The sequence below is a fragment of the Elgaria multicarinata genome, chromosome 3 (assembly GCF_023053635.1).
Source record: "Elgaria multicarinata webbii isolate HBS135686 ecotype San Diego chromosome 3, rElgMul1.1.pri, whole genome shotgun sequence".
Lineage (NCBI taxonomy): Eukaryota > Metazoa > Chordata > Lepidosauria > Squamata > Anguidae > Elgaria > Elgaria multicarinata.
This window is the reverse complement of record NC_086173.1, coordinates 165,701,150-165,716,312: the sequence shown is the minus strand read 5'-3', so window position 1 is coordinate 165,716,312 and position 15,163 is coordinate 165,701,150. Positions and strand designations below refer to the sequence as shown.

The 15,163-nt window shown below is 41.8% G+C and overlaps 1 protein-coding gene across 2 annotated transcripts; it reads left to right on the top strand.

The window, feature by feature from the left end:
• The first annotated feature begins 425 nt into the window (after window positions 1–425).
• LOC134396308 (zinc finger protein 420-like) lies at window positions 426–14,554 on the top strand. Of its 2 annotated transcripts, XM_063122755.1 has the most exons (5): window positions 426–628; window positions 5,806–5,932; window positions 11,112–11,215; window positions 11,432–11,558; window positions 12,222–14,554. In XM_063122755.1, the coding sequence occupies exons 1-5, from the start codon at window positions 479–481 to the stop codon at window positions 14,273–14,275; spliced, it is 2,562 nt and encodes an 853-aa protein (XP_062978825.1). In that variant the 5' UTR covers window positions 426–478; the 3' UTR covers window positions 14,276–14,554. The 2 variants fall into 2 exon arrangements, with proteins under 2 accessions (XP_062978825.1, XP_062978826.1); XM_063122756.1 differs by lacking the exons at window positions 5,806–5,932; window positions 11,112–11,215.
• Window positions 14,555–15,163: the final 609 nt, after the last annotated feature.

The window sequence follows — 15,163 nt, the reverse complement described above, 5'->3', positions numbered from 1 at the left end:
GTGGTTATTTTCAGGTGAACTGGCTCCAGTTCCAGTGTTTCACTGGGAAACGGTGGGAGAAGGACGGCTGGGTTGGGAACTTTAACCAGTTCTACCTTGTGTGCCTCCTTCACAATCTCCATTTTAATTCCTACAGCACAGTCCCTGCCTCAAAGGAGAAATTGGCAGCCAAGGCAGGAGACTGTTTCGAGTCCTGGTGGGAGCAGAGATGGAGAAGAGCGTGAAGATGGAAGAGCAAAGCTTTGCAGGCCCTGAACCAGAAAACGTCTCCTGCAACATCCAGGAAGGGAGCCGTGCAGAGCCCTGGGAAGGAAGAGTGCAGCAGGACCAGCCTGGGAGCAACACCTGCTCAGACGTGGAGCTTCAGCCCTTCAGGGACTTCTGCTACCAGGAGGCCGTGGGGCCCCGAGGGGTTTGCAGCTGTCTCCACCACCTTTGCTGCCAGTGGCTGAAGCCAGAAGAGCACACGAAATCTCAGATGCTGGACCTGGTGGTCCTGGAGAAGTTCCTGGCTGTCCTGCCCCGGGAGATGGTGAGCTGGGTCAGAGAATGTGGAGCGGAGACCAGTTCCCAGGCGGTGGCCCTGGCAGAAGGCTTCCTCCTGAGTCAGGCAGAGGACCAAGAGCAGGTGAGAGCATTTCATCTTGATAACTAACAGGGAAGGAAGAAAAGGAACCTCTCGTGCAAGCACTGAGTCATTACTGACTCTTGGAGGGACACCAGCTTTCGCTGACGTTTTCTTGGCAGGCCTTATAGCGGGGTGGTTTGCCGTTGCCTTCCCCAGCCATTATTACCTTTCCCCCAGCTAACTGGGTACTCATTTTACTGACCTCGGTAGGATAGAAGGCTGAGTTGACCCAAACCGGCTGCCTGAAACCAGTTTCCACTGGGATTGAACTCGGGTTGTGGGGAGAGTTTCGGCTGCAGAAATTGCTGCTTTACCACTCTGCGCCACACGAGGCTTAACTAACAGGGACTGTGTTCTTACTACTTATCTCAACATTATTTTACATGTCCTTTAAGGAAAGGATGCCCCAATTTCCAATGGTCCAACCCCCAAGTATAGTTGCTCTTCATGTGTAGAGCAGGCCCTCATTGGAGGATAGTTAAGCTAACACTGGATGGTTAAAATATGCAGTTCCCTACCAGAGGATGTAGTGATGGCCACCAATTTAGATGGTTTAAAATGGGGGTTAGACAAAATCCTGTAGGAGAAGGCTGTGGATGGCTGCTAGTCCTGATGGCTATATCCTACCTCCAGGTGATGGACCACTGTGGGGAGAGAATGCTGGACTAGATGGACCCTTGTTCTGATCCAGAATGGCTCTTCTTAGTTTCTCATGACGACAGGAGAACTGAATGGGTTTGTGAAGTTCTGGGGAAGGAGGGGATCCTTCTTCAACTGGTGTCAGAGTCCTCCCAACAGAACAGGAATACCATTTGTAGATACCAACCTCCCATGTTTACAGTGGAAAATGCTGGGTATCAGGGAATGTCTGGGGGGTTCTGTCTTTCCTTGTGGCTGGTGTTCTAGCACTTTGCTTATAGAGTCATAGAATTATAGAATAGCAGAGTTGGAAGGGGCCTAAAAGACCATCGAGTCCAACCCCCTGCTCAATGCAGGAATCCACCCTAAAGCATCCCTGACAGATGGTTGTCCAGCTGCCTCTTGAAGGCCTCTAGTGTGGGAGAGCCCACAACCTCACCAGGCAACTGATTCCATTGTCGTACTCCTCTAATAGTCAGGACGTTTTTCCTGTTGTCCAGCTGGAGTCTGGCTTCCTTTAACTTGAGCCCGTTATTCCATGTCCTGCACTCTGGGAAGATCGAGAAGAGATCCTGGCCCTCCTCTGTGTGACAACCTTTGAAGTATTTGAAGAGTGCACTCATGTCTCCCTTCAATCTTCTCTTCTCCAGGCTAAACATGCCCAGTTCTTTCGGTGTCTCTTCATAGGGCTTTGTTTGCAGACCCCTGATCGTCTTGGTTGCCCTCCTCTGAACACGCTCCAGCTTGACTGCGTCCTTCTTCAATTGTGGAGCCCAGAACTGAATGCAATACTCTAGAAGCCTAACCAGGGCCGAATTAGAGGAACCAGTACCTCACGTGATTTGGAAGCTATACTTCTATTAATGCAGACCAAAATAGCATTTGCCTTTTTTGCAACCATATCGCACTGTTGACTCATATTCAGCTTGCGATCTACAGCAATTCCAAGATCCTTCTCGTTTGTAGTATTGCTGAGCCAAGTATCCCCCATCTTGTAACTGTGCCTTTGGCTTATATTTGCTAAATGTAGAACTTGGCATTTATCCCTATTAAATTTCATTCTGTTGTTTTCAGCCCAGCACTCCAGCCTATCAAGATCACTTTGAAGTTTGTTTCTGTCTTCCAGGGTATTAGCTATCCCACCCAATTTGGTGTCATCTGCAAATTTGATCAGCGTTCCCTGCACCTCCTCGTCCAAATCATTAATAAAAGTGTTGAAGAGCACTGGGCCCAGGACTGAGCCCTGCGGCACCCCACTCGTTGCCTCTCCCCAGTTTGAGAAGGTTCCATTCATAAGTACTCTTTGAGTCCGATTCTGTAGCCAACTGTGAATCCACCTAATAGTTGTTCCATTTAGCCTACTTTTTGCTCTTTTGTTATTCACAATATCATGGGGCACTTTGTCAAACGCTTTGCTGAAGTCAAGATATATGACGTCCACAGCATTCCCACAGTCCGCAAGGGAGGTTATCCTATCAAAAAATGAGATCAAATTAGTCTGACAGGATTTGTTCTTGACAAATCCCTGTTGGCTTCTAGTAATCATTGCATTGTTTTCAAGGGGCTTACAGATTGACTTATTTAGTATCTGCTCCAGAATCTGCTCCAGGGATGGATGTCAGACTGACTGGTCTGTATTTCCCAGGTTCCTCCTTTTTGCCCTTTTTGAAGATAGGGACAACGTTAGCCCTCCTCCTGTCGTCCGGCACCTCACCCATTTTCCATGATTTTGCAAAGATAATAGACAAAGGTTCTGAGAGTTCTTATCCCAGGGCTTAATTCTCAGCCCCGTGACAAAGACACAAGTTCCTGTGCTGTGTGGCTTTGATGGTAGATCAACTTTGTGAACCGCCCAGAGAGCTCCAGCTATTGGGCGGTATTTAAATGTAATAAATAAATAAATAAACAAACTTCAGAATGAGACCTGAAAGTCAAACCGATTGGGAAATGCTGCCCTCGGCCCTGACCTGACCCATTTCATTCCTTCCCACCTCCCCCTTCTCTGTCTGGGATCCTCCCTCCTGTAAACAAAGTAAGTTTAAGAAAACTTACACTTTTGGAGCGAATGCAGCTTTTGTGCTCACAGATGCGGGTTCTGATGCTTCTTGTGGTCATACCAATGTACAATAAATTACATGGACTCTTGATGGCATGAATCACAAAAGCTGCATTCGCTGCAAAAGACTTCAGGCACCTCTGGTCAAGCATTTTCTTGATATGGGCCATGATGACAAAGACCTGAGATTCTGGATTATTGAAAGGATTGGAGGATATGGGACAAGAGTAGACCATCGACTAAGAAGGAGGGAAATATTCTGGGTTTTCACCTTAAGGACATTACAACCACAAGGACTCAACGAAGAGTGTAATTGGAGGCCTTGGTTGTAATCCTGTTCTTCTATTTTAAAGTACAGCTCTATTGTATTCCTTTTCTGTCATTTCTTGACATTGTTTTGATATATATTTTCATTCTTATATGTAGTAAGTATTATTAGATTTGTATTAACTATGTTTTAAGCATCATATCAGTCCACTCAGTGCCCTTTTAGGGATCATACAGGCCGTGAGTATGGTTGCTACACGTTTTAGGACTTGAAAAGCAGCCTAATCAGGAGCAAATTTCGGAGATTACTTACAATGAGATTGAACAGATTGTGGGATTTAAAGTAGAGGTTACACCAAGGATTGCATTACTCTCACTGCATGATGATCTTAAATGTAATAAAGAAATGAAATAATTGATAACGAACCTGCTGACAGCTGCAAGGTTGATAGTAACTAGGAATTGGAAAATTACAGGAGATTATTGTATTGAAGAATGGTATAAAGAAGTGTGGGGCATTGCTATAAACGATAAATTGACATGTAATATAAAAATGAAAAGAGGCATAGTAAAAACGAATGATTTTGAGAGTATATGGAAAAAGTTCCTGGAGTTTGTATTTTCTAAAGGAAGGGGGGATCCACCAACAGATGAAACTATGAGTTTTTGGAAACAAGAATGAGATCCCGAGGTGGGGGGAGCACTGTTATGTTTATTATATTATGTTTAACAGGTTAACATCGAATATATGATAGTAAGGTATTATAATGTCTTTGTATTAAGTGATTTTGATTTGTGTTTGTTGTTTCAAAAATATATATATATGTGTATATATATATATATATATATATATATATATAAAAAGGACCAAATTTCGGAGATTACTTACTCCTCAATTAGTTGAGGAGGGGCAGGGAACGCTGATCAAATTGACAGATGACACAAAATTGGGTGGGATAGTTAATACCCTGGAAGACAGAAACAAACTTCAAAGTGATTTTGATAGGCTGGAGTGCTGGGCAGAAAACAACAGAATGAAATTTAATAGGGATAAATGCCGAGTTCTACATTTAGGAAATAGAAACCAAATGCACAGTTATAAGATGGGGGATACTTAGCTCAGCAATACTACAAAGGAGAAGGATCTTGGAATTGTTGTAGATCGCAAGCTGAATATGAGCCAACAGTGTGATGTGGCTGCAAAAAAAGCAAATATTATTCTGGGATGCATTAATAGAGGTATAGCTTCCAAATTGTGTGAAAAACTGGTTCTCCTCTATTCAGCACTGGTTAGGCCTCATCTAGAGTATTGCGTCCAGTTCTGGGCTCCACACTTCAAGAAGGATGCAGACAAGCTGGAGAGTGTTCAAAGGAGGGCCATGAGGATGAACAGGGGTCTGGAGACAAAGCTCTATGAGGAGAGATTGAAAGAATTGGGCATGTTTAGCCTGGAGAAGAGATTGGGAGGAGACATGATAGCACTCTTAAAATATTTAAAAGGTTGTCACGCAGAGGAGGGCCAGGATCTCTTCTCGATCCTCCCAGAGTGCAGGACCCGGAATAACAGGCTCAAGTTACAGGAAGCCAGATTGTGTCTGGACATCAGGGAAAACGTCCTGACTGTTAGAGCAGTACGAAAATGGAATCAGTTCCCTAGGGAGGTTGTGGGCTCTTCCACACTGGAGGCCTTCAAGAGGCAGCTGGACAACCATCTGTCAGGGGTGCTTTAGGGTAGATTCCTGCATTGAGCAGGCAGTTGGGCTCTATGGCCTTGTAGGCCCCTTCCAACTCTATGATTATATGTACACCACTTTCTGGGGAACGTGGGCAGGAGGGTGCTGTTGCACTCATGTCCTGCTTGTGCTCTTCTTACGTTCTTATGATCACAGGAGAAATGAATGGGTTTGTGAAGTTCTGGGGAAGGAGGGGATCCTTCTTCAACAAGTGTCAGAGTCCCCCCAACGGAACAGGAATAGCATTTGTAGATGCCAAACTGCTGTGTTTACAGTGGAAAATGCTGGATATCAGGGTTGAACTCTTAGCCCCCTGACAAAGGCACAAGTTCCTGTGCTGTGTGGCTTGGATGGTAGATCAACTTTAGAATGAGACCTGAAGGACAAAGCTATTGAGATATGCTGCCCTTGGCCTTGACCTGAGCTGTTTCTTTCCTTCTCTAATCCCTCTTCTCTGCCTGGGATCCTCCCTCCTGCTCCAGGTCCAGGGGATGTTGGCCAGAGCACCCACAGATTTCCCTGAGGCAGGGAAGGCTCCACCGGGCATCACACAGAGGCTGCTGGACAGGTGGATCTTGCAGGAGGGAGACGGAGGACCCTCCTCACTGGGTAAGGATTAGTGCACGTATTTCCCCATGGTCTCCCTCCCTCAATTACGCCTGAAGTGCATGAGCTGTCTTAATGTTCTTCTTATATATATATATTAACTTTTACCTACCACAATACAATTAACAACAAAAAAACATAGTACATAAACATAAAATAGCATTTGTATCATATATACATACTTAAGCTATTAAACATATTCATGCTCAACATAAAAGTGCACCCCCCACCTCGGGATCTCATTCCTGTTTCCAAAAACTCATAGTTTCTTCTGTTGGTGGTTTCCCGCTTCCCTTAGAAAACACAAATACTAAGAACTTTTTCCAAATTCCCTCAAAATCATTCGTTTTTACTATACCTCTTTTCATTTTAATATTACATGTCAATTTATCATTAATAGCAATATCCCACACTTCTTCATGCCATTCTTCAACACAATAATCTCCTTGTGTCTTCCAGTTCCTAGCTACGATTAACCTTGCAGCCGTCAGCAAATTCGTTATCAGTTCCTTAATTTCTTTACTACATTTAAGATCTTCTTGCAGTGAGAGTAATGCAATCCTTGGTGTATCTTCTATTTTCATTCCAACAATCTGCTCAATTTCGAAGAACACCATCTTCCACAACTTTTGCACATATTTACAATCCCACCACATATGTAAGTATGTTCCTTTTTCACCACAACCCCTCCAACAATCTGCTGAATGCTGATTATTAATCTTGTTTAATCTAACCGGAGTTAGGTACCACCTCCATAAAATTTTATAATAGTTCTTTATTCTTACTGACATATTTCTCAACACTCTCAGTCTCCATAGTCTTTCCCAACTCTGCTGTCCTATTTGTATCTTCAAATCTGTCTCCCAAACCGATTTTCCTACACTATCCAACAATCCTTTCTCAGTTAATATATTATATAATTGACTCATTAACCTTTTTGTCCCTATATTTTGTCCCTTATCGATTTCTTTTTTTACAATTAATTTCTCAAACTTGGTCATCTCTCCACACTCTCCATTTTCTCTTACCCAATTTTTAGTCCATTCCATAATTTAACCAAGTTAATTTTTTATCTTTTAAAACCTCTTCCATCTTCTCTCTTGTATTCATCCCTCTTAACCATTCTCTTAATTTCATTTTATTTTTCTCTATTAGAACTTTACTTAATCTATTCTTTAAATCTTCAGGAAAATTCTTTAACATTATCACCGGTGTTAAAGGGGAGCTGCTTGAAAGCAATTCCTTTTTATATTTGTTCCAAAGTTCCCAATGGAACTTCAAAAACTGATTACCTAAATCATCAACCCATTTTCTTTTCCCTCTTTCCTTAAAGAATACATTATGCAAATTTAATTCTATATTACTTGTGCTTTTTTCATCCATCCAATCTAAATCACCTACACCTAAAATTGCTTCAACAATATGAACTAATGTTTGGGAGTCCCAATCCTCCCTTTCTTTGTCTTAAATACCATTTACTTTTATTAATCCTAGATTTCTTCTCTGCATTACAATAATTATTTATAATATTCTGCCAACTTTTTAACTCTAGATCTGAGATTCTTATTGGTAACATCCTAAAAACAAAATTAATCTTAGGTAAAATCTTCATCTTTATTAAAGCTATTCTTCCAAACCATGAAAGGTTCAATCTTTTATATTTTTTTAATTTTTCTAATATCTCTTTTTTCAAACCACTTAAATTCTCGTTTTCTAAATCTTCTAAATTTTTAGTAATCCTAATTCCCAAATATCTATTTTTCTCTTTACTTTTCAATTCTGTAACATTCCCTTCCCGCTCCTTTTCCTCCTTTTTAGTGTAGTTAAATAACATCAATTCCGATTTTGCCCAATTTATTCTTAACCCAGTAACTTCTTCAAATTCTTTCAACTGCTGTTTAATTCTTTCCATCTTACCTATAGGATCTTTAATAGTTATCAAAGTATCATCTGCAAACATATTCAATTTTATTTTATTACTACTACCTATCCCCTCTATCTCCCCATCATCTCTTATTACATTTGCCAATAATTCCATAACCAATACAAACAGGACCGGCGAGAGTGGGCAACCTTGTCTTGTCCCTCTGGCTAGTCGTATCTTGTCCGTAACTCCATCATTTACTACCACTACAGCTGTATTTTGGGAGTATAACTGCTCTATTATAGCTTTAAATTTGTTTCCAAACCACATTTTATTTAGAACCATCTTTAGTGCTTGCCAACTCACACAATCAAAAGCCTTAAAAATGTCCAACGCTAAGATACCTGCTTTAATCTTTGACTTTTTTATCCCCTGAATTACATTCAAAACTCTACCCACTAAAGTGTGCATCTGTCTTCCTGCTATAAAACCACATTGGTCTTCCCCTACATAGTTAGCTATAAATTTGTTTAATCTTTTAGCCAAAATAGTTGGAAAAAAAATTGCATCTTGATTTATTAACGAAATTGGTCTATAAGAATCAGGGAGAGTCAAATCCTTATCAGGCTTCGGAATTAAAATTATTATAGAATGCTCCCATGATTCTGGAATCTTCTCCCCTTCCAAAATAGCATTATATAATTTCAATAACTTTGGCACTATTAATGGTTTAAATTTTTTATAAAGCTCTGGTCCTAGACCATCTGCCCCAGGTGCTTTCCCCACTTTCAGCTGGTCTATAACCTCCTCTATTTCACTTTGCAATATAATTTTGTCCATTATTTCCTTATGCTCTTTTTCTAATCCCTTCTTCAAGAATTTGTCCTCATACACTTCCATCCTCTTCTTTTGGGTATCTTTTCCCTTATATAAATCTTCAAAAAATTCCTGAAATTTTTTTATTTTATCCTTCATCATGTGACAATAATTGCCTTGCTTATTTTTTACTGATCCTATCCCATTTTTAGCTTTTTCCTTTTGTGTGAGCTTAGCAAGCATTTTCGAATTCTTATTACTATTTTGAAAATATTCTCTTTTCATATAAATTAAATTCCTCTGAACTTCTTCTAAGTTTATATTCTCGAATTCCTTTTTCTTTGCTTGTAGTTCTATTAACTTATGTTCATTTTTAGATTGCCAATATTCTTTTTCCCATTATTATCTCTTTCTCTAATTTAACCTGCAATACATCCTGTTGTCTTTTTAGGTTGCACGTTTCCATGATACAAATCCCCCTAATCACAGCCTTCATGGTATCCCAAACACTGCGGTCCTTGTTCCTCCCTTTTCATTTATTTCCCAGGTTTCTGACAATTCCTCTTGCATTTTCTCAATCACTTTAATATGCTTAAATATCTTGGTATTCAATCTCCACCTTAACACTTCTTTGTAATCCTTACTAACTGTAAAATCTAAACTTACCAATGCATGATCCGTTACTCTAATTACCCCTAATTCCATTCTGCATAGCTTAGTTACAAACTCTCTGGAGACAAAAATATGATCTATCCTAGAATATGTATGATGGACTGGAGAGTAAAACGTAAATCCAGGATCCGCCTCTCTAAGAACTCTCCAACAATCAACAAAATCTTTTTCTTTAATTAATTTATTTAAAATAGTAACGTTATTTCTCTTTTCTACCTTAGTGGGGTTTGACCTGTCTACTCTATTATCCGTAACCATATTAAAATCTCCCACCAAAATAACATATCCCTCCTTAAATTCTTCTAACTCTCTGAGTACCTGTTCATAAAATTCTCTTTGTTTATCATTTGGTGCATAAACATTAATCAAAGTATACATTTTCCCTTCAATTTGACCTTTAATCAAGAGATATCTCCCATTCCCATCCTTTTTAATATTCTCCAGCGTAAATCCACTTCTTTTTGAAATTAAAATGGCCACCCCATTTTTTTTTAAGTCCTCAACGACTTTCCATAATAAACTGACCATTTCAGGCGAATTACATTTGTCTCATCGTTACATTGAGGCATTTCCTGCAGAAAAATAATGTCAGAACCATCACTATTTAACAATTGTTCCATTCTCCTCCTTTTCATGACTGCCCCCAGACCCTTAAAATTAAGCGTTGAGATTCTTATCTTCTTATCCATACTTAATTCTTTGGTCTTCTTTCCGATCCCTTATGTGCTGAGAATCTAATTTATATACATAAGAACATAAACCCCCATTCATACCCTTCCCTCCCACCCCACTTCCCAACTCCCTCCCCCCACCCTCCCTCCCATATCTTTTCCCCGGGAGTCTAACACTCCAGCCATAATTATTAACCTGGGGGGGGGGAAGGTGAGCCAGGAAAACAGAACCAGTAAGACTTCTGATATAATTATACTGCTTATCATCACAATATTAACCAATGTACATCCCACCCCCTACTGCGCCTCTTTCTTCCTCCTCCTCATCCTTTGCATCATCGCCGACGTCATCTCGTGGACCCAAACCTAAACTCTCAAGAAGCTCCAGGCCTTGCTGAAAAGAAAAAACTTTGTAATTTTTCTCCTTATATGAAAAACGCAGAAAAACTGGGTACCCCCGAGCATAGGGTATCCCCCTCTTCTTCACCTCCGCTGTTATGGGCTTGACGCTGTGTCTCCATTCCAAAGTTTGTTGACATAAATCATTAAAAACCTGCACTGGAACTCCTTGGAACTTCAGCTCTCCCAGCGATCTCAGCTCCCTTCTCCCAGCGATCTCAGCTCCCTCTTAATGTTCTTCTTGAGCCTGGTTTTGCTGGGGGAAATACTCAAAAAGGAAATGTTTAGTAATGTTGTTTGAGGGTATCAGACCCACTCTGGCTTGGTCTTACACACTCAACAACTAAGGTCCTCCTCCAGGCGCCTACTCAGAGGGAAGATCGGAGGACGACAACAAGGGAGAGACCTTCTCTGTGGTGGCCCCCCAGCTGTGGAACAATCTCCCCAATGTGGTTCACTTCACATGGCACCGACATTGTTATCTTTTCAGTGCCAGGTCAAGCAATATGTAATTAATTAGCCTGGGTCTGTTTTTTTAGGGTCATAGTTTTAAAACTTGTTATAGTAGGTTTGTATGTATGTGTATATTGTATGTTTTCGCAGTTTTAAATATTTGGATATTGTTTTTAAGTGCTTCGGCTATCGTATGGTAAAGAAATGCAATAAATGAATAAACACTGAAAATAAACAATGAAAATGGGAATAGTTAAGAATGTTAACTTACCTACTCACCTTCCCACCTTCTTTGCCTTCCTCACAGGGAGCAAAACAACCTGCAGGGGAAGTGAACTGATCCTGGTGGGTCCTTCTGGGCCTCGTTCGCTTGGCGGTGGAGCGGAAGCAGTTTCTGCACAGCCTGGGCAGGTAGGGGAGTCCTGGGGGCCTCCGTCTCCTGCACATCTCTTTGGTCCTGGAAGAACCTGTCCCTTTAGCCTTTGCTCTTCCCCAAGATGGCGGCTAGGAAGGCCTTGAAGGTCACTCACAATGCTTTGGCATTCAGAAAAAGGACCTCACCATCCTTGTCTTCATGGATTGCTACATAATGCTTAAAGAGAATATCATTTCTTCTTCTTCTTTCAGGGTCTGGTGACCTTTGAGGAGGTGGCCGTGCATTTCTCGGAGGAGGAGTGGGCTCTGCTGGATCCAGGCCAGAGGACTCTGCACAAAGAAGTCATGGAGGAGAACCGTGGGATCCTGACCTCTTTGGGTAAGGAATGGGACTCCTCTGGGTAAGGCTCCCTCTCTGCCTTCTTGCCAGATCCTGGAAGGTGGAATTTCAGCTCTTCTTTCTTTGTGTCAGTGCAGAATACAAAAGTCATTGACTCCGAAGACCTGACAAAACGTTGAGAAAAGCCCCTTGATGGACTTGCTCTGTGGCAGAGATGGCTGCCAACCCATCTTACTTTGCTGCTATAATTGCATCTGCGTAATATTGAAGACAGATATTATCTTAATGGTCTCCATGGAGGAGAGGAGAGTTCAGCCTTTTCAGAAGACAGCTCTGGACAGCTTGCTTTTCATTTTAAGATATAACTAGACATTGAAAATAACCATTAGGATTGAATTCCCACTTTCCTGTTCCCAGTTAAACGATCAGCTAGGAGAAAATGGCAGCTTTTAAGTGTATTTTATTTTTACAGTATTTTATGTTGTTCATTTATTCTCTCAACTACTTTATATGAGCTATTCCATATAAATGAAAGCATTGTATGGCAGTCTAGTTCTCAGTTCTATTTATCATCAGGATATCTAATATCTCTAGAAGGATCTGCCTCACCAACGATTTTTTATTTTTTATCCTGTGAATTAAATCAGCAACCATTTCTTTTGTTCCAAGATTTCAAGATGATTTCTATGTTTATACTTGCAGGTGATCACAGGGAGACCAAGACAAATGACCCACACCAGAGAAGGGAAACTGAAACTGAAGGGGAGAGGGAAAACGAATCCATTTCTTTTGAAGGATCAGAGGTCTGTGAAACTCCAATACTGGAAGCACCAAGTAAAAAGAACATTTGTAAAAGGAAGAAACAGAGTAAAACTCAGAAGATTCAATCTAACAAATATCAAAGGTTTCAGTGCTTAGTGTGTGAAAAACAATTCACTTTCAACTCACACCTTAACTTGCATAAAAGAATTCGCACTGGGGAGAAGCCCTATAAATGCTTTGAGTGCGGGAAGAGCTTTGCTCGCAGAGAAAGCCTTAAGCTGCATCAAACAATTCACACTGGGAAGAAGCCCTATAAATGCTTAGAGTACGGGAAGAGCTTTGCTTGCAGTGCAAGGCTTAAGCTGCATCAAAGAATTCACACTGGGGAGAAGCCCCATAAATGCTTAAAGAGGGGGATGAGCTTTGCTCGCAGCACGAGTCTTAAGCAGCATCAAAGAATTCACACTGGGGAGAAGCCCTATAAATGCTTTGAATGCGGGAACAGCTTTGCTCAGAGCACACTCCTTAAGCGCCATCAAAGAATTCACACTGGGGGGAAGCCCTATAAATGGTTTGAGTGCGGGAAGAGCTTTGCTCACAGCGAAAGCCTTAAGCGCCATCAAAGAATTCACACTGGGGGGAAGCCCTATAAATGCTTTGAGTGTGGGAAGAGCTTTGCTCGCAGCGAAAGCCTTAAGCTGCATCAAACAATTCACACTGGGGAGGAGCCCTATAATTGCTTTGAGTTCGGGAAGAGCTTTGCTTGCAGCGAAAGCTTTAAACTGCCTCAAAGAATTCACACTGGGGAGAAGCCCTATAAATGCTTAGAGTGCGGGAAGAGCTTTGCTCAGAGCAATCTCCTTAAGCGCCATCAAAGAATTCACACTGGGGAGAAGCCCTATAAATGCTTTGAGTGCGGGAAGAGCTTTGCTCACAGCGAAAGCCTTAAGCGCCATCAAAGAATTCACACTGGGGGGAAGCCCTATAAATGCTTTGAGTGTGGGAAGAGCTTTGCTCGCAGCGAAAGCCTTAAGCTGCATCAAACAATTCACACTGGGGAGAAGCCCTATAATTGCTTTGAGTGCAGGAAGAGCTTTGCTAGCAGCGAAAGCTTTAAACTGCATCAAAGAATTCACACTGGGGAGAAGCCCTATAAATGCTTAGAGTGCGGGAAGAGCTTTGCTCAGAGCACACACCTTAAGCAGCATCAAAGAATTCACACTGGGGAGAAGCCCTATAAATGCTTTGAGTGCGGGAAGAGCTTTGCTCGGAGCACAAGCCTAAAGCAGCATCAAAGAATTCACACTGGGGAGAAGCCCTATAAATGCTTTGAGTGCGGGAAGAGCTTTGCTCGGAGCACAAGCCTTAAGCTGCATCAAAGAAATCACACTGGGGAGAAGCCCTATAATTGCTTTGAGTGCGGGAAGAGCTTTGCTTGCAGCAAAAGCTTTAAACTGCATCAAAGAATTCACACTGGGAAGAAGCCCTATAAATGCCTTGAGTGCGGGAAGAGCTTTGTTGTGAGCTCAAACCTTAAGCATCATCAGAGAATTCACACTGGGGAGAAGCCCTATAAATGCTTTGAGTGCGGGAAGACCTTTGCTCGAAGCACACACTTTAAGCAGCATCAAAGAATTCACACTGGGGATAAGCCCTATAAATGCTTTGACTGCGGGAAGAGCTTTGCTCGGAGCACAGGCCTTAAGCAGCATCAAAGAATTCACACTGGGGAGAAGCCCTATAAATGCTTTGACTGCGGGAAGAGCTTTGCACAGAGCAGCAGCCTTAAGCTGCATCAAAGAAATCACACTGGGGAGAAGCCCTATAAATGCTTTGAGTGTGGGAAGAGCTTTGCTGTCTGCAGCAGCCTTAAGCTGCATCAAAGAATTCACAATGGGGAGAAACCCTATAAATGCTTAGAATGCGGGAAGAGCTTTGCTCGGAGCACACGCCTTAAGCAGCATCAAAGAATTCACACTGGGGAGAAGACCTAGAAATGCTTTGAGTGTCGCAAGGTCTTTGCTCTGAGCTCACACCTTAAGCAACATCAAAGAATTCTATTAAAGCAGCCCAAAACAGCATTTGCTATTTTTGCAGCCATTTCACAGTGTTGGCTCATATTCAGCTTGTGATCTAGAACAATTCCAAGGTGGTTCTTGTTTGTAGTATTGCTGAGTCATGTATCCCCCGTCTTGTAAATGTGCATTTGGTTTCCTTTTCCTAGGTGTAGAATTTGGCATTAATCCCAATTAAATTTCATTCTGTTGTTTTCAGCCCAGCACTCCAGCCTATCAAGATCACTTTGAAGTTTGTTTCTGTCTTCCAGGGTATTAGCTATCCCACCCAATTTGGTGTCATCTGCAAACTTGATACACATTCCCTGCACTTCCTTCAATATTTAATAAAAATGTTGAAGAGCACTGGGCCCAGGACTGATCCCTGTAGTACCTCACTCCTTACCTCCCCCCAGATTGAGAAGATACTGTTGATAAGCATTCTTTGAGTCTGAGTCTGTGGCCAACTATGTATCCATCTAATAGTTGTTCTATCTAGCCCACTTTTAGCTCTTTTGTTTATCGGAATATCATGGGGCACTTTGTCAAAAGCTTTGCTGAAGTCAAGATATATGACATCCACAGCATTCCCACAGCCCACAAGGGAGGTTATGCGATCGAACAATGAGATCAGATTAGTCTGACAGGATTTGTTCTTGACAAATCCCTGTTGGCTTCTAGTAATTATTGCATTGTTTTCAAGGTGCTTACAGATTGACTTCTTTAGAATCTGCTCCAGAATTTCCCCAAGGATGGATGTCAGACTGACTGGCCTGTCTTTTCCCAGGTTCCTCCTTTTTGCCCTGTTTGAAGAAGAGACAGTGTTAG